The following is a 23945-nucleotide window of genomic DNA, read 5'->3' as shown; positions in this document are numbered from 1 at the left end:
AAGCGCCTGCCGCACGTTATATGTCACTCACCGATATTCACGGCGCCATTGTAAACGCATTTTCATCGCTCTTTTCGTTTTCAACGGTGGGTAGAATTGAGGCGGCAAGGGGGGCATAGAGTTGGCAGAAGGGGGTGGGTGCTTTGAAACCATTTCTTGGCAAGCGTATGAGCGGCCCCATTTGTTTACGCGGTCGCGGGTCTTTCATCAGTCGCCGCCGAGCGATTCCTCCCGCTCCTCTGCTCGCCAGGCGGGTACGAGCAGCTTCTCAGTTGGCCGCCGTCCAAGTGGCGCGCCCGCTCGTCTGAATCCATACTACAACAAAACGCGCGGCCGTTCGAGAGCGCAAGAGGGTCCGTCGCCGTTCTCATCCACGCGGCAAGCATTTATTTCTCGATCGTTACCAGGACAGTGCGGAGCCCGGGCTTGGCCCACTTCAGTTCCCTGGTCCCCTTAACGTTTTTTCTTTTTTCTTTATTCTTGGTTCCTTTCTTCTCGCCGGGGAGCAGCGGTGACGCGACAGTTGGCTCCAGATTCCTCTTCGACACGATCCCCTCGCAATACATTGACTCCCATTCCATGAAGGTGAAAATAAAAGCAATTCTATTCTTTTATCCGTGCTCACATCACTGTCTGGACGACGGCCAGCTGCAGGCTACGATTTTTGTGCTGCGCCTTTTGTTACTGCAGCTTCTGTATGCATCAATATGGCTGCTTCATGAGCTCGTTTGGACATTTGAACACTAAGAAATATCAATTAGGCAAAGGAAATCTGTAAAATTAAATCTGATTTTGAATTCCGGCTACCAGGAACAAATATGGCAGGTTAAAGCAGTGCAGCTAATTAGATCAAGTTTCAACTGAAAGCAACAAAATAAACTGTAAATTGTGTGGTGCAATGTGGGTTAAAGGGAAGTTGCATTTAAGGGGTCTGCATTAATTTAGCTCATACGGGGTTTTTTAATGCGCACTGGCACTGCACAGCACAGACATTTTTGTACTGTGCTTTCCCCAAATGCAGCCACCACAACAGTGATCGAACCTGCGGCCTTGTGGTAAGCAGCTGAATGCCAAAACCACTGAGTCATCACTATAGGTGGTACAAAATAGCTTCCTTGTAGGTATTCATATGTGGACTTTTCTGTCGCTCCTCAATTTCATGTCTAAGTTGTTACCAGTGTCATAACACCCACAATGAAAAACAATGCATTTTAGGAAGGAAACGTGGTCAACCTCACGTGGCTCTCCGCTCTTCTGAAACCTTTCAATGCTTCTGTCAAGCATTAGAACAAGAGATCATAATGAGAAAACTGACATTCTTATAGAATAAAAACCACCTCATCCTTTCCAGACTCACTTGCAGGAGTGGTGCGGCAATGCAATCTGATCAAAGCTTGAATAGTATATATGCCACTTGCTCAAGAAGGCACTGAGACAACAGAAACGCTGATAGGCAATGGTAATTGCAGCAATTGTTATCTTTATTAATTTCTTTTTTTGCGACATGCATGGGTTAATCAAGAACCACTGCATAACATACACTGTGGCCAGACACACACAGCGGAAGACTAAGAACACAAGTCACATCTTGTGTCCTTTTGCCCTCCATTGCATGTCATTGGCTATGCTAAACCTTTCTCGACGGTTCTGATCCAGTTAGCATGGGGAAAAATATCTAAAACCACAAAAGGCAATGCCACTTCATTGTGCGTCATCGGCAAATGCAGACATCTTAAGTTTTATTCTGACTAGCTTGAACTGCCAAAGCGGCTTTTGAAAAGCTCAAAATTCTAAATTCTAACTTCAAGAAAGCAGCAACTCTGAGAATTTGAACCCTAGTTAGCCGGAACTTGCAGTTGGTATGTATTTCTTAATCCATAGTTCATATTAATGCTCTAGCAAGGAAACAGCCCACTTTGGTTTCATATAATTTTGGTGAGGGCCACTGAGTGTCCCTCACCAAAGTGAGGTGTACAGACAAGCAGTTAGGAAGCTTATCTACACTAGGACTAAAAGGTAAGATGATGAGCTGCTTCTTCTTTCTGATATTCCTGCTTATTTTCAGCAGTAATACACTACCACTGCTTAAAGTGGTGTAGCAGTGGCAAACAAAACATATAAAAATAATTTCAGCACTGGTCCAGGCAAGTTTGACATGACAAGGTTTCATAGCTTGCACTACCCAGTAGCTCAATAAAAGCCGCATGCAAATCATTAATGCAACTACCCACAAAATTTGACCAGAAAAGAACCAATGAAAACGGTTAACTATCAGAAACTGCAGCTATGTCCTGCATGCAAATTTTCATGTCTAACGGCATGGCCGCACAGCATACCAGCCGAGACTATTCAGCTGCCACCAAGAGGTGCAGTGTTGCTTAGTGGTAGGTCCAGCTCCACAGTCCGGTGAGACTTGGGCCGGACCAACAAGGCAATCCTGGGTGGTCCCCCTTCATCACTGTCTTCGACTACCAGATGAACCGCGCAACCAGAGTCGAGCAGCTGCTTTTCATGCGCCTCGGCCAACCTGTTCACAACCTGCCTCTCTACCTCGTGCTTGACGGAACGAGCGCCGTAGTGGACGTTATAACCGTCGGCCAGGAGCTCCACCACCCGTCGCTCCCAGGTGAGGTCAATGCCGTGCTTGTCTTTGGCCCGGCGCGTCCACCCTTCGAGCTCCCGAGTCACCAGCACAGTCAGCTCTTTGCGAGAGAAGGGTAAGAAATAAACAATCTCATTGATGCGCCCCAGGAATTCGTCTCGCCGGAAATGGCGCTTGAGGATAGGTCGCACCACACGCTCCTTGAACTCTCTTCGGATGCTGACCTCCTCTGTGCTGGGCTGGAGGCTCTGGCGCTGCAGGGAAAGCAGCTCAGCGTCTCGCCGTAGGTCGGTGGCATGCTGCGCAATCTCTTCGCTGGCCAAGTTGGAGGTCATGACGAAAATAGCGTCCTTGCAGACCACCGTTTTGCCCTTGCCGTCTGTGAGCCGACCCTCATCAAACAGCTGCAAAAGCACTGTCAGCACGTCGGGGTGTGCTTTGTCCACCTGGAAAAAAAAAAGTATGAGATAGTATCACTTTTCGCACTAACAAAAGCAGGCCCTGCCACAATGAAATACTGAGGTTCACTGTATTTACTGAATTAAAGGAGATACTTTTTTTTTAAGTGAAAAAAAGAAGTGTATGGTCACCCCACATGCTTAACTGATTATGTAGAGACAAAGGCACACTATGCTGTATTTGCTCCCATGCCGTTTGATGTGTCATGAGTCGGCCCCCAGTTTTGGGAAATTAGAAAGAAAAGGAAAAGGGAAAAAAATTAGAATACAGCATAGGACAGCCAAGAGAAGCTCCAAGCAGCACATCACATCTCGCCCCGCTGGGATGGCGCAGTGGTTACGGCGCTCGACTACTGTTCCTAAGGACGCGGGATCGCGTCCTTAGGAACAGCCTGAGTCGTTTTGGGATGTTAAAGCCCACAAACTAACCAACATCACATCTCCCAGCAGCAGCAAAGTAGTAGAAGCTTGTCACTGGACAAGATATTTGTGCACAAAACACTAAGTGAATGCCTCATCTCTAGAAACATGCTACAGAACATGCAATACTTTCACTTAAATTTACTAAACTTTGGTGATACTACATGTGAAGTGGTGCTGTAAAATTACGAGACACCTTGGCAACTAAAGTGGTGAAAGGCGAAAGCCTGAGTACCGCATTCTGCTACGCAATTGTTGAGAATGTGGCGGTGAATGATGCTTCGAGTAAAGAGGGTGACTACTGTTTCACATTCCTCCCATCCTTTACAGCGTGTACACGGAGAATTGTGACAGGTACTACGCCTTTTCTCTCCTGTAAATCAATTTCAACCGCCGCTGATGCCTGCTGTACTAACGCCTCCTATCAGTGTAACACCTAACAGTATAAGGTGGTACATTATTGGGGACGCTTAAGCTCATCCTTTAAGGGTATGACGCGAGGGCGTAAGCTACTAGCCCACATATAAAGTCACGCTTCAACCAAGCCGTATGAACGTGCCTGCGTTTCGTAGGGGCAGGCTGATTCTGATATCACCCTCCCATATGAAAGGAGCGACCCGAGTTGGCAGCTCCTGCCCGTGGCATAGGGGTAACGTGAATTCAAATGCCATAGCAGGCTGATTGAATGCAAAAGCGTGACACCTTTGCTGAGGACAATGATGAGCCATTAAAGGCTTTCGCCTTAATAGTATGCCACTACAACATCAGTAATTCACTTCATGTGTATGAAAAGCGTGACTAGATGGTTTCTCATGTTTCCTCCGCATTGGTATATGATTCCTTTTTTTGCCAGCATTAAACTTGTGTGCTACTACACAATGTTTGCGCAGCTCCATGCTAAGGAAGATGGCTCATGTAAATGCAGCTGACAACAGTTATCTAATATTCGAGAGGCATGACCCACCGCGTGGTTAAGGTCCTGGAAGAAATATCGCTTTCACTGCCACCTCTAGCGCATGGCTAACAAGCTGAAGGTATGGCAGCAAACACATGTCTTTGTACTGATCTTGTCTGAGAATCTTTTGCATAGCTCTCTTAAAAAAGAAACGGTACATGAAATCTTTGCATGGTAACAGTTGTTGTAAATGCCACAATCATGCTATGGATGACATAATTAAGGCTTGATGGTGACTTTGACTTATTACGAAGTCAAGCCACAGGAAAGTAAATTTTTCAAGTACCCCGTGGCCTTATTTCTAGTGTTACAGTTACACGCTGCTTCTTGTTTTTGTTTTGCACCTAAGAAGGCAACCCTTACATTGCATTTGTGTGCATCTGTCTCCCCGTTGTGTGCCTAATAGATTGACTATGATGTTACATCAGTGGTTTCTAACGCAGCCATAAGTTCACCGAAGTTAATTCAAATGCTTTCAATTTCTTGTTTACTCCAGGAAGCAATCAATACTAATACCACTGCCACATGAATACTTTGATCCTCATTGAACTCTTATCTGCATTGAGATTTTCAAAAATTGAAGCATCCGGTGCTGCACGGGCATTCTAAATGAACATTGAGAAGTTTAATCGTGTGCATTAAATGGTGCCAAATGTTTCACCAACAACCAAGGCATAATAGTGTCTGGCAATATTAGAGCGTTGTGCCGAGGTTACAAAAATACCTTAATATACACAAGTGTAATGTTCTATCATTCTTTTAATCCATTTCTGTGTTAATGCTTGAGATTGTATTGCATTCATTCGCTTTTATCTTTAGAGCTTGGTGATGATGAGGGTGTCGATGCTTGCCCTCGGATGCGCTTGAAAACTCAAGAGCGTTTCAGAAAGCCACTTCGAGCGAAGCAGGCTCGGGCTCGATTTCACTTAAAAGCTGCCGCGTGAAAATTTTGATCTGCATTGAGTTGATTGCAGACTGAGTACAATGAGGATTGAAATTGTATGTGTGACACAGGTACAACACATGACAAAACATGCACATGTAGCAAGTCACAAACACCTGAACATTTCAAAATGACATCTTATCAACAGATGAAATTAAATGCAAGAGCTGCAGTGCACCAAAAATATTAGGTTTCTTGCCTACAACACTGAAGCACTGAATTCCCTCTACTTATGAACATGATGCCTAAAAACTATATGCATGGAACAGTCTCTAGCTTTCAGTGTCATTTCTTCAACTGGACATGCACAACTGGACACACACACCAGGACAGACACACCATTTCTTCAACTCGATACACACACCAGGACAGAAGCATCGCACCTCATCAAGCAGCACCACTGCGTTGGGGCATTCACGCAAACGCTGTGTGAGCTGCCCACCCTCGTCGTGGCCGACATAGCCTGGCGGTGAGCCAATGAGCTTGGCCACTTCGTGTTTCTCCTGGTACTCGGACATGTCTAGACGGATGAAGCCCTTTCCTGTGGAAGAAGAGCGGCCGGTGCTGCCCCCATGCAGGTACTCGGCCATCTGCTTGGCCAACTCTGTTTTGCCGATTCCTGATGAGCCAAGGAAGAGGAAGACGAGTGGGTGCTCATCATCAAACCAGCCAAGCTCCTTACGTCGGATGGTGGCCGCAACAAGAGCGATCGCACCTTCTTGGCCCACGATTACCTGCGGTCACAATAAATTGGGCATACTCAACAAATCTGGCATATGGCTACGATTTATGAGCCGCAGCATGACAGCTTCCGGCCTGCTGGAATTGCTCACAATAGAGAAAATTGACACTGGGACCGCATCATCGTTCACTCCTCGATTTCATTGCATCAGCCAACCTTTTTTCATTTATTTGACCACACCCTTCATCCATCATAACATTCCTTTTATGCCCTGAGGCAATAAACTTTGAAAAAAGAAAAAAAAAAAGAAAATAGAGAAAATTAGGTTCAGAAGCATTTACTAACCTTTGGTGTTCCCTAATACATTATGAGAAGTGAAGACCATAACATCCAACAAATAACAGTGAAGTGACAAATATGCCACTGAAAGTCACCCTAGTATGCAACTGTGATGCAGCTCATAGATTAGAGCTCTGCATTGGTCTTTCCAAAAACTGAAGGTTACAGATGGCTTTGTTGAGAAGACAAAAGGGTCGTGTACCAGGCAGGTTTTCAAGGTTCTTGCAGTGTTAAATCCACAATAATGGCTAGGCCAAAATATGTGGACCATGTGTTAATGATTCACTTGTGGTCATTGGAAAGTAAAGTCACGCTGCTCTGAACAGTTAAAGCATACACCTGATGTTGGTGCCAAGTACATGCCTGCCTCTGCTCATTACTGTGCCAAACTATCTGTATACATAATATAAAATCACTATTATAACCGAATGCTTCCGAAATATGCCTTACGCCACCTGCGCTAGCTCTAGAAAAACAGCGCTCGGATGATTGGTTTCAAGCAAGCCAAAAATACTTCTGCTGACAGGTGACACAATACCACAAGCACTGAAGTGATTGGCAACTGCAATATTAAAACTCATCAAACCAAGGAGCCCTCGACAATTACAAGGTGTGTTGCAAACAGCCACATTCTTATACGGAAACCAGGAATAAACATAAATTGGTCTGTACTGGCAGGACATTGCCAAATTTTTGTCCGCGCTAGTCACTTGGTTCTTTACAATGAATCATCACTTCTCCCTCTCACCAGAATTCATGATTCGAGGGGGGAGAGTTGTGAGGGCAGAGTGCCGGCATAAGCGGACTAATCCGAGAGTGCGACAGAAGGGAATGAAGTGAGTGCGTGTGTGAGAGTGCGGATTTTGGAGGTCAAAAGTAGGCAGTTGGTTGTAACTGCCGGGAGGAGAATGAGATGGCGCCGGTGCAAGGGGGATGGCATGTGTGCGCGGGGAAGAAGGCACACAGGGCAAGACAAGAGCGAGTCGAATGTCAGAACAACATGTTGGAACGTGTGCGTTTGTTGTTGACTGTGGCAAAATGTGTGAGCGAAAGCGACGCTACTACAGCTGGCATAGGGCTTTCATGAGCTGGAAGACAGGCCTGTGAGCACTGGACGTTTTCACAAGAAAAAATGCAGTGTCTCAAGTCTTTCACGCAGATTTCTGAGGCTACACTATGATGCTACGCAATTCCAAACGGCAGTCACAAAGTCCTTCTTCGCCTTGAAGTCACTGGTGGCATCAAGTGGCACGAAATTTTTAAACCTAATTTTCTCAGCAATAAATGCATCTTTAGCTGTCAAATTAACGTCCACATAGCCGAATGAACGACAGAGTCGACTTCTACTAAAATATGGATGCATTTGTTGTCAGTGCCCTTTTAATTAGCGTCTGCTTCAAATTACTGTGAGGTTGCCAGGCTGGTTCTTGACTAAATGCAAGGATACACTCACTACGAAGGAGAACAGAAGATAATGAGAGCAGACAACACAAATGCTTGCGTTGCGTGTTTCACTCATCACACCGGTCCGTCCTGAAATACGTCTTTGAAGGAAATAAAGGCTAACCTGTTTGACACGCTGCTCAAGGGGGAAGCGCCGGCGCTCCTCGGCCTCCCTTTGCTTGCGCCTCTGGAGGTGCCGGTCGGTGTGCTCCTGAAGCAACTTGCGCATGGCTGGGTTGCGGCTGTAGTCGGCAGGACGGTGGTTTTGGTCGTTGGCCAGGGTCGGATCAGCGTCCTTTTCCAGCAAAATCTGCACCAGCTGCGTGTCGTCCGTGAGCACAGCGTAGTGGAGTGCCGTGCAACCGCGGAACGATGCTCGGTTGCTCAGCCGATTGCTGAACTCGTCCTCGCGTACCACCAGCACCTATGGCACACACACAGGGACTTACATCCATGGAAAATACAGGAGAGCTTTGAGTCTGCAAGCAAGCTGAAAGTGAAGAATGTAACATGGCTACACATTCATGTGCACAAATATCCGCACAAGAATAGGACAGAGCAACCATCACAGAGTGGTGGTTAATGGCAATGATTGCCAGGAGTCGCTTAAAATCTCACGGACATGATCAAGGGGCCTAGAGAAGTGCGGGCAAAGTTAGTATGATAGCAAGATAGGTAACACAGTGAGTTTAAATTCAGGAGTGGGCTTAGCTTTATCTTATTGGCATGCAAAATACAACAATCCCAGAGATATTTTACCAGATCATTTTACGACATCACGGACTGTATCGCTGTTTTATTGCAACGGTTGAATTTTAAACATCTGCTCTGAAATACGACAGAAGTGTATAAATAGACAGATGAGTGTATGACATACAAAATAGATGTACATGTGTGTATACGCGTGACTCAGTAGACGTAACCGAGATCAACACAAGGCCTTCTGCAGTCATCAACTCATCTTGTCATTAAGAAAAGAACTGCAGGGCACTTCACTGAGGAGCTAAGGCTCACATGCACTGGCAAGTTATCGTACTGCATGAACCAGCTTTGCGCGATTTTTTGTGGTTGCTTGCAGCTTGTTTGGGGCCCTGAAAGCCAGGTAAATCAATCAAGAAACTGGTCACGTGAAATCTACAACTTGCCATCGTGAATGCAAAGGACCATAGTAGACAGTCTCAAAAGACTCCAGAAACTCAACAAACCACCACTTGTGAACGAACAATTAAACAAGTTGTGAAACATTCTGGGCAAGCAAGCAAGCAAGCAAGCAATTTTTTTTCGTTCGATGTGCAGTTATCACACAGTGCCACTTGGCAGTCCTATATTCCACAGCACCAATGCAATGAAATCGATCAGGCATTCTTTACGAAGCTCAAGCTTCAAAGCATACCTAATAAATCAATCAGCAGGTGATTGAGAGTTGCAGAATGTTTCTTAGTATACAATCCGATGCACTGCATTTTATAGCTGTGAATTGGCATTGTATAGGTGCTTATTAAGAAGACGAAAAACAGTACTTGGACCCAAGAATATGATCACCCTATCTCTTGTCCTGCATGCCTGCTTGTGTGTTCATATTTTAGTCCTTCTACTAGTTCAGCTATAGAGGCTAGAACATTTGACTAGTGTCGTGAATGCGCCTATGGAGAGGAAATGATTTGCAATGACGGCTCACAGATGGCGCTGCAGCTAGCAGGTGAGTTGTGCGCGCGCTCGGCAGCAATGCCGGGAAACGCGTTTCGCTTCATGAATCTCATGTAACGGCTGCGATATTAGTCTGGACGAAGCGCAAAATATAATACTAGTGTCCACACGTTTTGCGGTGCATGTGGCGTCAGTCAGCAGCGGTATTTTGAGTAAAACATTTTCGAAGCTACTGCTTCAGGTGGACACAGAATATTGAAGCCGCAAGCAGTTATATTTCTGCTTGTTTATAACTATGCTTTGGTTGACCAATTTTGGCGGAAAAAGGAAATGCTGCGCAAGAAGACAACGACGAAGGGGAAGGAACGAGCACAACACAACATGCACAGAAACAAGAAATTTAGGCTCGTCATCCAAGAGATTGAGCGTGTCTCGTATAGCGACCGAGCGAAATTACGGCGTCACGTGTGGAAGGCATCACTAGCGGATGGTCGTTACAGCCCCGAATATATTAATGAGATCACATAAATAAGAAAATAGAACACATTAACACAATGTTTATTTACATGGACATTTCGTTGATGCAGTTTCACTGGCATCGCCTCATTTTGAGCAGCTTTTGCTTCTCTCGGTTTGATGCCCTAACTTTGCTCATTGCCTTCGTAAAAAAATGCTGCCGCGTCAATACATAAACTTGATCACATCATTTAAAAAATGAGTCGGCTGTCGATTTTCTTTTCCACACAGCCTTGGTGGTCAGACATGCTGTCCTGCTCTTGCAGCACTGCTGAAGCATGTGGCAGATTCCCCGATCGTGATCATCAATTAAGCTTTCTATTTGTGCCGCCTTTTGTTTCCTTACATCACAGGGCTGCAAAAGAGAACTCACAATCTCAGCTGGTGAAAAATTTCCATTCCTTGACGACTTTGCTAAGTTGTAGAAGGCAAGGTTATTCACTATAAGCAAAAACTGCTCTGTAGAGGAGTGGTCATTGCAGCCGAATGGTTGTCTTACAATGCCAAATAAATTCTCCAATTTGTCCTGGCTCAAATTCGCTGTCAGGAGATATTTGTATTTTAGTGATGATGTCACATAATTCACAAGTGACAGTGTGCTTTTCAGCGTCACACGAAATCCAAGGGCAGTTCCTACACTGAGAATTATACCGCCGCGCTGAGCGGCATATCTTTCCCGATCATTCAAGAAGGTTAGACATTATTCTAGAAAGCTCGCACCTGCCGACTCTGGGCGAAGTCCTTTGGAGGGCACCCTTGATTTCATGATAAAAATCAAGCATTTCATGAGCTTCCCAAATGTTTTGTATAGCTTATCCTTGTAAAAAAAAAAAAAAGTCCTTCCAAAACCTCATCACTGAACAGCTGGAAGGCTAGGTAGACACGTATTTTCTCAAACCCAGGCGAAAATCCTAACTAGTCCAACTGGTTTAAGGAACAAATTTCCAGTTCATCCCAGTTGGTTCCCATTTCGATAGCAATGAATCCCCAACCGGAATTCAACTGGGAATTTGTTCCTTAAACCAGTTAGACCAGTTAAGATTTTCCCCTGGAAATGCATTCGGCTGCAAATGGGACAAAGTTAAATGTGGCATGGCTTTCAATGTAAGCGCGTCTTTGTCAAACTTCCACGCTTCTTTGATAACGCCGACATGTGCATTACCACCTGGAATCTGGACTCCCTTAGAAGTAAATGCATTCTATAAATTTCACGATGCGAGAAAAATCAGAAATGAAATGAAGATTCCGTGTTTTGTCCACGGGATGTTGAACCTTGCCCATTCTTCTCGACGAAGAGTGCCTGTGGGAACACGGAACAGCGAAACCTTTCCAGCACACCCCCCTTTGCAAAGGGGCACAAAACACGTTCTGCCTTTCTTTGGAGGCATTGTCTAGCAGACGCACAAATAACATTCACGGGCACTGCTGAACCGCTACGCACAAGCATGCCTGGCAATCAGGGGCGAAGTGAGTGAAGCGGAAACACACGAAAAAGCGCACTTTCACTCAACGAGCGACGCAATAAGCGGCGGCGGCGTCGTCTGCTTGCCTGACTCGCCTGCTGCGAACAGTGCCACCTGCGCTGCCACAGTGCCAACAGGCTGCGGCGCGGCACCTGGCGAGGGCGCTTGCTCACAACACTAGTCAAATGTTCTAGCCTCTGTAGTTCAGCTGATTCTGGCTGCTGCCACTTAGATGAAGCCATTGTACTTACCTCGAGGGAATGCAGCTGTTTCTCACGTGCCATCTGGTAAACATTGCTGAATTCATCTCCAGCATCAATGTCAGCACCAGCTTCAAGAAGAGCCAGGACACAGTCGCGATGGCCACTGATGGCTGCAACATGCAATGGCGTCCAGCCCAATGCATGGCGACAATTTGGGTCCACACTTTTGTCAGCCAAGAGGCGTCGAAGCTCATCGGCGTTGCCCAGCTTGGCAGCACGAAACAGCTTCTCTTCCTGAGAACTGTTGCTTGGCTTGTTCGCCATGAGGTAGCCACCCAGACCCAAGGGTACCACAGCTAGCCCTAATGGCCTCTGTTGCCACAGCAGTGGAAGTCGTTGCTGTTGCAGCCAGCTGCCCCTGGAAGCAGCAATGTCATCAGAGATATGTGAATTTGTACAGAACAATAGCCCTGCACAAACTCTAAGAACACTAAGATAAAGCATTCTAATTAATTTCAACAAATATTCAGCCTTAAATATATAATGAAATATCAGCACATGCGCACATGGCCTCATTCAGTCCCTACCCGAAAACATGGACTGATGTCATAGCCTCACAAGCACTCAAAACCAAACTTTTTCCTGTGACAAGTGAAGCCATCTGCAAGAAATGTCATCAGAAAGAGCAGAAAGTGCTACCTTAGCTGCAGGGTTCCTGCCCCGGCCCTGAGCCAGTGCAGCCGGCGAGCCGCTCGCAGCTCGCGCGCGATTGCTCGAAGCATCGGCACGGCCCACATGGCGGTCAGATGCCCATGTACAGAAGGTCATACTGGGGCATGTGGGAAGGCTCGATAGGGCATGTGACAACCAGCTTGCCCCGCATGGCACCCCGGTACACCACTTCCACCAAGTCGATCACGTCTTGCTTGGTACGAAAGCAGCCGACAAACTTGGTGTGATCAGCACTCCTGCAAGCCATGATCCAAAAACAGGCTGTAACTGCATTCACAAGCAGCAGTGGACATAACACAATAAAGCGGCACTGCGTTCCTTTCATGACAAAGTTACGAAAATGTGTTACATGGGGTAAGGAGAAACAATGCAACACATGGGCTATCACCTAAGTGAAGGTTTCCAAATTAATTCCAACCACCTGAAGAGGTTCTCTGACACGCGCTGCCACTGCTCAGCACATCAATGTTTCTGCAGTTTTCCTGCACTGAAATATGGCCGTCGCAGCTGGGTCACAAAAAAAAAAAAAAAAAAAAAAAAAAAACCCACTTGACTCTGAAACTCTCAAGAATGAATTTTGTCTCTTTGCTGGCTTTTCAGTCTAGAGACAGTGATAATTCGTCATTCCCCTTGCCACTTGAAGAGGCGAACACCCTCCCATGCTCGGTCATTGCTAGTTGGCACCCTTCCCTTCCAGAGGCTACCTTCCCTTGGAGGGACTGCAGAGAGGGCAAGGGGCAGAGCCCCTCCCCCACTCTTATTATCTCCAAGGCAGCAGGAGGGAAGACGGTCGGTTAACAGCAACATGAGCAGACGCTACTACCAAGGAAGCAATCTCATTGAGAGACCCCGATAAACAGCTTTGTCTGCTGACTAATAATCGGTGTGTTCTTTATGGCCACCGTGGTCTGAGATAGCGGCAGGGATATTTGGCTCTGAAAGCAGAGCTCCAGCCTCGTTGAACACCCACAAGATGGAATAAAGTGATGGAAAGCATGAAAAAGCATTAATAAGCAAAGCGAACAAGGCAAAAATAGAATGAAGTCACCCCAGTACCAAAGAGCGATGAAAATTACACACAGAGACACAAACAGGTAGCAGCATGTGCAAGGCATACACTAATCACTTCCCCTGACACTCCGTACAAACCGGAGGACTTTCTGTTCAACATCCCTGCCTTCCCTCCTCCTCCTTATCTATCTATCTATATGCACAAACACTGCACTCAGTGAATCTGCTCCCTGCCATAATGTTGTATGCTGACCACTTTGACAGCATCAGTTCCAAAGGCCCACTTCGAAAGTCACCTGTGCATATGGCCACTTCAAAAACAGGCAGAGAGATGGAAGGACACATGAGATCCAATCATTGATCACAGTTTAAAAGTTAGTGTCACCATCTATGAGCTTGGCTTTCAGAAATCGGTTTCTCCTGCCACCTTCATTTGCTTACTATGCTCATGTATTAAATTTAAGCAGCACTAAGCAGTTTGTCTGAATGCCACGGGAGTCACAGAGCTCTATATCATAAACTGCAGACCCCCTGTTTTCTAGCTCAGAGCTCATGGAATGAGATACGATAATGTCAGTAAACACAAGCCATGCAAGATAGTCCATGGGACAAATTATGTTCCACTCACATCACAAAATTGTCACAAACCTGTCCACCAGCCTTCACTCTTATTTGTCGACATGTCTGCTGGTCAGAGTACAGCTAGCTGATCGGTTTGTGACAGTTTTTCGGCTCCAGTGCTGCTTAGCTCCCTTCAATTGCTTATGCTAATGCAATCTTGTAGCGAAAGCTACACTATGGTAGGTTTTCAAGCCGTCGGCGTGGCATCATGGAAGACAAAGAAGAAAAGAAGAAGAAGCAAAAGAAAGAAGTAAAAGAAGAAGAAGAGGAGGAGGAAGAAAAAGAAGTAGAAGAAGAAGGCAGATAACTCAGTAGTTGGTAGAGGCGAATGACAACAGCGAGTTGCTAGGACAGAAGGTTCATTTGAATGTTGTGACGGTGGCACATTAAATCAAAGTATCCTCACGCTCACAGCTCTCTTTTTATCACTAGGTTCAAGCCATGCTTAAACCCCCAGAATTTTTTAAATTGAAGTGCACAGGGCACCAAGGCAGTCACCTTTTTTGGCATCGTACAAAAATCGCGGCAAAAGAAGGTGGAAATCCAGGCAAAGTTTGCTTATGATACTGCGATCGACGTATAAATCCTGGTCGGTACTTTTCATGTCAGCGCAAGGTGTCTTAAGAGAAATTTCTGGTGCAGGATTCCTCTCCTTATCTTGACAGATCTGATTGTTCTCCATCAGCCATGCGTTCATACTGTAATGAACCCGAAACGTTGGATCATTTTTTAAGGCGAAAGTCTTTAAGCGCTCATACTCGAGGTGACCGTCCGCTACATCCAAAGGCTGGAACAGTGCCAGCTGTGACCCTCCCCCGCACCAGTGCACACCCTCCTTGCCCCTCGGTGACAGGTGGTGGCGAAGAAGCACCGTCGCCGTTGTGGAAGGCAGCAGCTGGTAGCTGACATCAACGTTACTAGAACAAACCCAGTTTCACAGCTCCCCATACCCAGCGGAGGAGTGTGTCCCAAGTGGCCATCGCGAGAACTAGCGACACTGCAGTCAACTCTTGCTCCTTGCACGTCGTCTGCTACACGCGGGGCGGAAGTGTGGAGCGGCCGGCACACACGTAGCTTTTGCGTGCTGCCGTTGCAGTGTGCATGGCTACAATATAATTACAACTGCATTACGACAGCTTTGGCTTCGAAGCGACCATCTGATTTGTGCTGTGTGGTATAGGCTCTTGGAATCTTGCAAGTTCTCTTCCGACATTGCTGTTGAAACACACGGAACACATGGGGCAGTGCGATTATTAGAGTGCTTTCTCTTCGGTATAATGCCCTTTGCGTTCGAAATATGTGCCAGCAAGGAAATAAAGAGCCTTGCTACACAAACTACATCACAAGAGTACTTCAATACACTAGTTCCTTTTCTAAATGCAGATCAGAAATAGTTCACATCGAAGTAAGTTATCTCTTCTGCACAGAGCTTGTGCCCACCTTTTAATCTCGAGGACGTCTGGTAGTGACATGAACAAATGATGTACTTTTGTTGGAGCTTGAAGAGGAACAGAAGCGGACCACTTGGACAGCAAATTCGAAGAGGTGGGCCCATTTTTGGGCTTTCTACCGGACTTTGCGTTTGCCGAGCGGCGGGGTGCGAGCTAAGCCTCGTTAGGCCTAGCGCGACAATGGGCGTTCGAGGACTCTCCGGCCTCGTCATGAGCGACGACGGCAATGGAGACGGCCCTCTACCTCGACAACCAACCCAACACTGAGAGGGCATCAGAAGCATCACCAAAAGATTTCATGGAAACCCAGGAGATAGAAGCACGTCAGCACTCGGCCAGAGGCTGAGGCGGGAAACGCGGCGATTTTCGCGCCAAACGAGGTCGCCATGTTGGGCCCGCAGGGCTCGCAGAGCGAAATCAAGCAGGAAGACTACCAAAATTGGGAATTACCCAGATTGAAACGCAAGAGGAAGCCCCGCAAGGAACGGAAAAACCCCGGAGATCTCCCGCCTCCCGCCCAAGCGGAATTAGGCGCGAAAACGCCGGGGGGCGCCTCGACGGCAGCTGGAACGCCAGCTGCGCTGAAGCAAGACAAGAAGGAAGCGGCGCGCCGGCCAGGCCCAAGATTGCCACCACTCCCGAAAGACAACTTCAAGGTGATCCTGAGACCGAGGGGCCTCGTGATACGATCGCTACAAACCCATCAAGTCGCCCGAGCCGTTGTCGCAGCGACCGGTGCAAAGTGCAAGAGCGAAGACATAATTATAAGACTACGAAACGGTTCGAACATCATCATAGTCAGCACAGACGAAGAAGATACGGCCCAGAACGTAAGACGTATTACCCATCTTACGTTTGACAACAGAGCGTATGAAGTCAACGCCTACGTTGCAGTCCCCGAAGGCACTCAGAGAGGCGTGATCCACGGTATAGAACCGGGGACATCATCTGCCAAACTCAAAGCCAACCTAAGGGTGCGGACGCAGGGAGTCAAGATCCACAGCGCCCGGATGCTTGGAAAGTCAAGTTCAGCCGTCATCACGTTTGACGGACTCACCACACCAAGACAAGTACTATACTACGGAGGAGAGATGTGGTGCTACCCATACCGCCCAACGCGGCAGATTTGCTATATCTGCTGTCAACAAGGACACAGATCGGACGTCTGCCCCAACCCGGGAAGCAAGGCCTGCAGACTCTGCGGGACGCAGAATCCAATGGAAGGACACTCGTGCACAACCAAGTGCCTGGTCTGCGGAGGCGATCACGCAGCCGGCACGAGGGAGTGCAAGCACCGGCTCAAGACGGCCGAAGTGCTGCGAGGAGGACCCACACGAGGCGGGCCCACACAGCGACAAAGCCGGAGCCAGAACCGAAAGGGAGGACGTGGACCAAGGTGGTTCAGCTCGGAGCGGACCGGGAGCCAGGACCAGGATGAGGCGAGCCCGTCCAGAAGCCGGTCGCGGAGCCAGAGCCGGGGCCAGAGTCGGACCAGAGACGAGTCCTACCCACCCCTGGTAAAGCAAAGCGGAGACCCGGGACAACAAAAGCAACAACAGAAGAAAGGTGGAGTGAAGGTGAGCTGGGGAGCAGGCCCTCCCAAATCACTTTTTCCGCACTCGGGACAACAAAATCAAACAAACAATGAAAAGAAACCCACTGAGGAGAATAGGGCACTTAAAAAGGAGCTCGAGCTCTGCCGCGAGGAAACGCGGAAACTTAAAAAAAGAACAGATGACCTCCAGCTCCAGAGACAGGGTTCGCCCCCGCGAATAATGAACCCGGCCCCGCAAGTGCCGGAACAGCCCTTGAAGCAGCACACACAACAACCACAAATCTTAGAGAGCAAATTGGAAAATTTTATGAGTATGATGCAAAACCAACTGATGCAATTGCAGCAGAAAGTAGCGCTACAAGATCAAAATTTCCGAACATACGTTAAAAGCCAAAACACACAAAAAAGCACAAACGACGCCAGAGACAGGCTTTTTAATGAAAGAAGATTCAGGGCAGAAAACCAAAGTGGAAAAAGCAGTGACGCAACATGGCAGGACAGAACCAATTAGATATATGGCAGTGGAACTGCAGGGGATACCGGCGCAAGCAGGGACTCCTCCAGCAGTTCATCAATACCAGATACACACCTCCAGACATCATCATGCTACAGGAGACTAACACCACACCCACCCTGAAGGGATACACATGTCAGGAAAACGGACGCGTCGCTACCCTCATCAGCAATAAGCTGGTCACCATAGCACACAAAGAGATTGAGGGCACCCAGATAGAACATATAATAACTGAAATTATACCCAAAAAGAAGCACCAGGCAAAGAGCACCTTCGTAGTTAACCTTTACAGCCCCCCAAAACAAAAGGGTGGCGATTTCAGGAAGCTCTTTTCGGAAGCAAATAAACTAGCCAAGACGAACACCTTAGTAATCGCGGGTGACTTCAACGCAAGAAGCGCGAGCTGGGGATACCAAAAAACAGAGAGAAAGGGGAAACAGATATGCGTGGCGGCGGAAAGCATAAACTGTGACCTCCTAACGGACGAAAATCAACCGACTAGGCGAGGTAACAGTGTGAGTCCAGATACCTACCCTGACCTCACCTATATTAAAGGAACAAAGCAGGCCGAGTGGGAAAATCTACTGGAAGACCTAGGCAGTGACCACTACACACTAAGAACGACAATTGAAGCAGCCAACGTAAAGAAGAAGATCGGAACGGCCCACCTTACCAACTGGGACGCCTTCCGCAAACACTGCGAACAACTAAAAGGGGAAATCACTTCCGTGGAGGAGTGGGGCCAACAACTGAAACAAATACAAGAACTCTATACGAAAGAAATAGATAGAACAGAACAAGTACCAAAGGTGGACAAGCGGCTGCTCGGGCTATGGGAGGCTAGACGCGGGCTCACCAAACGCTGGAAAAAGCAAAAGCAAAATAAAAAACTCAAAAAAGAGGATCGCGGAAATCACGATAAAGGCAGAGGAGTACGCAACACAAATGGCCAGGCAGGGATGGCAGCAGTTCAGCAGCTCACTGAACAGCACGCTCAGCACGGCCAACACGTGGCGCATAGTAAAGGCCCTCATGGACCCAACCAAGACAAAAACAGAAAGTGGCAAGGCAATTCAGAAATTGGTCCACCAGTATGACGGAACAGACGAAGAACTGCTAGAAGCAGTCCGCATCAAATGCTACGGAAAGGACAACCCCCAGGGCTACGACGGGGAGTACCAAGGGGCGGACAATCCTGCAATGGACAGGCCGATCACGAGAGAGGAAGTCCAGGCGGCGATAAGAGCGACAACACGAAATACAACAGCCGGCGCAGACAAGATCAAGAACGCCTTGATTCGCAACCTCAGCGACGAGGCAATCGACCAGCTCACGGTGTACCTCAACATGCTGTGGGCAGAGGGGATGGTCCCGAAGGAGTGGAAGCACGCTGTCGTGGTTATGATACCCAAGCCCGGCAAGAAGCTTCAGATAGAGAACCTGAGACCCATTTCCCTCACGTCGTGCCTTGGCAAATTGTACGAGAGAATCGTCACCAGGCGAATCCAACAATATCTACAGGCCGAGGAGCAGTACCCGCACAGCATGTTCGGCTTCCGGGCGAACCTGTCAACGCAAGACGTCCTACTGCAGATCAAGGAAGAAATCATAGACACGGCACCCAGAACTGGCGAAAACATTATCATGGCCCTGGACATCAAAGGGGCCTTCGACAATGTTAGCCACGAAGCCATCATGAAAGGCCTAAACAACGCCAATTGCGGAAGGAGGACCCACGACTACGTAAGATCCTTCCTATCAGAACGCACAGCGACAGTGGGGTTGGGAGACCTGCGAAGCGACACCTTCACCACCCCATGAAAGGGCACGCCGCAAGGATCCGTAATCTCACCAGTGCTCTTCAACATTGCGATGATCGGACTGGCCAGAAAACTCAGCAAGATCGATGGCATTCAGCACGCAATGTACGCCGACGACATTGCGATCTGGACGAATCGAGGCTCGCTAGGACAAAAGCAAGAGAGACTGCAGGATGCAGCAACATGTGTAGAAGAGTACATGAGAGAAAGGGGCCTAACCTGTGCCACGGAGAAGTCGGAGCTTCTTAGGGTAGAGTCCAACCCCACCAAGGTGGACCTGACAGTAAGGTTAGAAGGCCAAAATATACCGGAAAGGGACATGATACGCATCCTAGGCATGTGGATCCAAGGAAGCAGAAGATGTACCCACACAATCAGTCTACTCAAGACGTCAACAGAACAAGTAAGCCGCATGATAAAGAGGGTATCGCAGAACAGAAGCGGGATGAAGGAAAGCGACACGATCAAGCTCGTCAAAAGCCTGATAGTCAGCAGAGTCACATACTCGTTGCCATACCACCGCATGACCAAAAAAGACAAAGAACAGACGGAGGCGCTGCTAAGAATAGCGTACAAGACGGCACTCCACCTACCAAAAAACACATCAAATGAAAAGCTGCTACAAATGGGCCTAAACAACACATTCGAAGAACTAACGGACGCCCAGCTAAGTGCGCCAATAGTCAGGCTCCAACAGACAGTCACCGGCCGCAAGCTCCTAGAGAGATTAGGACACGACGTAGAAGGGATCGTAGATAGAACAGCCACCATTCCAGACGAGGTCCGTCAAACACTGGATGTCAGCCCCCTGCCGAGAAACATGGATCCCAACCTCCACGCTGCTAGAAGGCAGGCCAGGGCAGACTATGTGCAGCGGAACCTAGCCACAATGAAAAATACGGTATACACAGACGCGGCCCTATACCCATGGGACCGCAGGACCAGAAAGTTCAGAGTCGCGGCAGCAGTGGTAGACCACATGGGGGAACCAATCAGCAGTGCGACGTTAAGAAACTGTACGGTAACGGAGGGGGAGGAGGCTGCCGTAGCTCTAGCGGCCGCTGAAGGTTACCGTAGGAACAAGTCTCTCATAATCCTAACAGACTCCAAAGCAGCATGCAGGAACTACACACGGGGCAAAATAAGCAAGGAAGCGCTGAGCATCCTCCTCGAAGCAAGGCTTCCAAATAATACCTTAAGACACAGGATTTTCTGGATACCGGCACACACCGGGATAGAGGGCAACTCGAGGGTAGACAGCCTAGTTCGCGAGATCACGAACCGAGCAGGGCAGTCAGAAGCCCTGGAGGACCCCATAACGGTGGAACCAACATATACAGAAATACTAAACTGCCACAGAGGGCGGAGATTCAAATACCCACCACCCCACACATCATTAACACAGCACGAGGTGGTCTGCTGGCGGAGACTGCAAGCAGGGACTTTCTACAATCTATACATACTACACAAGATGTTCCCTACACAATACACGAACACATGTCCGTGGTGCAGGGCAATCCCCACACTATACCACATCACATGGAAATGCGAACGAAATAGAGCCTTCCACAAACTAAATAACCCGAGTGCGGAACAATGGGAGGGTCTGCTGACCAGCAGCGAGCTCACGGCCCAAAGGGCACTGGTGCGGCACGCCTGCGAAGCAGCAAGACTCAGCGGTGCCCTGGAATAATGGCGCCGACCTTGTGAAGAGGCCGAAGATATGACGACATCGGCCCGCCGCTAAAACCAGAAACTTTTTAGAGCAATAAATGTTTTCTCTCTCTCTCTCCAAGTAATTGTTTCAATAGGCTTCGTTGCCCCTGGTGCAAAGCATGCAGGCCAAAATGAAGAGGCCTCATGTTAAAAAATATATAGCAGAATGCTTAAGCTTTGTCTCAAGAAAGGAAGCGATGGCGCATTTAACGCTGTCTCTTCATTCCTCCAATTTTAGGTGTCTAAAGGCTGGCACGTAGTTGGCAAAGCGTACGCCTATTTGATTTGATTTTTGAGAGAAGACGCAGCATCTTCTCGGCACACACTCTATATTTACAGTGAATGGCATAGGATTGGAGGCAGACATGTCAGCGGCTTGAATCCCTGTCACAAACTACGCTGAAACTGGACAAGAAGGTGGATGCTAAATAAGAAGCGAAATTGCATGGCACCACACTGAATGCTGCAGAATTAATGGCTATGCCATAATTTAATACGAAATAATGAGCATATTTTTCGGACACATTTTTCTCAATTTTTGGTTATGGCGATGGTGACGCCTTTTTGCCTGGACGAGCTGTGTATGATATCGCGTAATAAAACGGAATGAAACCGAAGGGCAAACAACATTACTAGAATGTTGGTTCTAGCGAGCAAGTCGGCAATGCTGCCACACTTATTTCACGGCATTAAAGTTCGCATCACGCAAATGCGTTCTCCGAGGTAATGCATGCCTTCGAAGTCAAGCCTGTCGTAATGTAGTTATAATTTTGCTGCAGCCATGCAAAGTGCAACGGCAGCACGTAACAGCTACATGTGTGCCATCCGCTCCACGCTTCCGGGCCGAGTGTAGCAGACGACGCGCCCGGCAAGGAGCAAGAGTCAACTGCAGCGCCGTTAATTCTCGCAATGGCCACCAGGGACACCTCTGTGGGCGGAGCTGTGAAACTGAGTTTGTTCTAGTAACGTTGGCTGACATGAACAAGCACTAACTGGACGTAGGGCTTCCTGACATTACATTTGACAGGAGCTGCCAACTCGGGTCCCTCCTTTCATATGGGAGGGTGACATCAGAATCAGCCTACCGAAATCCTTGCATTCACGTTATCCCTAGGCCATGCAGGTACGTTCATACAGCTCGATTAAAGTGAGCCATTATATGCTGGCTGGTAGCTTATGCTATCGTGTCATTGTGAAGGTGGCAGTGAAAATGGAGATAAAGAGGTGCCATAGTGGAGGGCTTCGGACCACCGCGCATGAGGCTTTCGCCTCATCGCAGTTTAGTGACTCAAGGTGCCCCTAAGAATTTTTTCTGTCCTGTAGACGTTTTGCCTCCCTCCGAAAACCCTTCCTTGACATTCCTTGTAAAAATTTATCTATATAATACTGTTCAATTAGTGCTACTCAGCAGGGCTTAAGATGCTGGACGGTTCGCTACGCGGAGCTAAAATCTGTTAACGCCTCTGGTAAAATTCCCTGCTAGGTATGCCGATTGCACTGCCTCTCCCCTTCATTTTCTATTGAGTTGAAATTGTTTTTCTTTTTATGATCAGTAGGGTCCTTTTTCTATCATATTGTGCATATATGCGTGTGTGTTTTAATCTCAAATCAAACAGCACAATAGCTATTTCTGCTGGATACATGTGTGACCAATCCCCTTCATGGGTATGTGCAATTATTTAAGGACACTACAACAAACTGCAAGTAGACAATGCCATATTTCTGGATATATAACTGGCGACAGCAGGAATTGGGTTTGTCCAGCACTGAAGTTTCTGAATTTGCCAAACGGAAACACTATATAGGTTAATAGACACACAAACGGAATCGATCACAAGCCTTCGAGTTACGAGTCCGGTGCATTCTTCTACTTTCAACGGCCCAAGAGCCTCGAGCACAGTTAGGAACAGTTCAATTTATATCAGCATATGCAGTGTTATTCACTTGGCTGTGTCAAAGCCGACTATGGAGCCAAATGTGAACGACGTGAGCGCTGCAGACGTACCCGCAGCCGCACAACCACTGACATCGCAAAATCACGGGCGCATCGCAAGCTTTTCCCAGACGGATACTTTCCACCCTGTGCGGCTTTTCATTTCAACGTCCAAACTTACCTGTCACTTTCTATCTTGATGTGCTGACCGTTGAAGAAGAACACCGTAGCCGGCGTGATCGTCACGTCCAAGTAACTCGTGTACACTGGCACAGAGTGAGGTTCCACGGCGTACACCTCTGCCATCCGAGACAGCAGGGGCGCCGCCTTGCTCAGCTGTGCAGGAAGCGAGCGCGTGAAGCCAAGTAAACCGATGTGTTGAATGCGAGTACCTTACAGCAACATGAGGATGATCGCTGTAAGAGACAGTGCATGCTCAACTTACAATGTCATCGATGCGCAGGCAGTCGGCTTCTTCTCCGAACCTCAGCACGAGCACTTTATCTATGGTTCCCTTAATGGCTCGATCGACCTCTTTCTTTGTAGTCAGCTTCCTAAGACCGATACTCATCGGCAACAGATGTTCATTAATGAATTCAGGTTTCTATAGTATATACAGCCTCAAAATGCGAACGCCGACTTGTGATCCGATAGTTTCAATGGACATCACGATCAAAAATATTTAGACGGACTTCTCTTTCGGCTGACAATGCGAAAATATTTAATATCTCACCTGAGACCGACTGGACTACACGCACGTACGAAAACAGCCGCCAATTACATGTATGATGCAATAGCGAGCGTAATATTCGTGGTAAACGACATGTATACTACGAATTAAACATACGGAAGCGCCGGCGATCTCTCTCCACGCGCAGGCGCAATAAACTGTAATGGCTTCTAGTGGGTTAGCCTACGACA

General features: G+C 47.7%; 1 protein-coding gene across 2 annotated transcripts; it reads right to left on the bottom strand.

The window, feature by feature from the left end:
• Window positions 1-1460: 1460 nt before the first annotated feature.
• LOC146179484 (mitochondrial disaggregase-like) lies at window positions 1461-23911 on the bottom strand. 2 transcript variants are annotated; one of them, XM_084579108.1, is made up of 5 exons: window positions 12371-12613; window positions 11720-12089; window positions 7967-8266; window positions 5762-6112; window positions 1461-3048 (listed from the first exon to the last, which is right to left on the bottom strand). In XM_084579108.1, the coding sequence occupies exons 1-5, from the start codon at window positions 12466-12468 to the stop codon at window positions 2350-2352; spliced, it is 1818 nt and encodes a 605-aa protein (XP_084435234.1). In that variant the 5' UTR covers window positions 12469-12613; the 3' UTR covers window positions 1461-2349. The 2 variants fall into 2 exon arrangements, 1 of the variants encoding a protein (XP_084435234.1); XR_014700734.1 differs by lacking the exons at window positions 1461-3048; window positions 5762-6112; window positions 7967-8266 and adding exons at window positions 23206-23360; window positions 23470-23911 and having other exon boundaries at window positions 11955-12089; window positions 12371-12639.
• Window positions 23912-23945: the final 34 nt, after the last annotated feature.

Source organism: Amblyomma maculatum, chromosome 9, assembly GCF_055883805.1.
Source record: "Amblyomma maculatum isolate TAMU_Amacu chromosome 9, ASM5588380v1, whole genome shotgun sequence".
NCBI classification, from domain to species: domain Eukaryota; kingdom Metazoa; phylum Arthropoda; class Arachnida; order Ixodida; family Ixodidae; genus Amblyomma; species Amblyomma maculatum.
This window is presented reverse-complemented; position numbering and strand designations above follow the sequence as displayed.

What these genes read in the sequence shown, in the direction of transcription:
- LOC146179484 (XM_084579108.1), bottom strand. Translation starts at nt 12,468, where the DNA reads ATGTGGGCCGTGCCGATGCTTCGAGCAATCGCGCGCGAGCTGCGAGCG. An exon ending in GCAGGAACCCTGCAGCTAAG is followed by an intron (nt 12,090 to 12,370) that starts GTAGCACTTTCT and finishes TGCTGCTTCCAG; the next exon opens with GGGCAGCTGGCTGCAACAGC. An exon ending in CAGTGGTGCTGCTTGATGAG is followed by an intron (nt 3,049 to 5,761) that starts GTGCGATGCTTC and finishes TTTTTTTTCCAG; the next exon opens with GTGGACAAAGCACACCCCGA.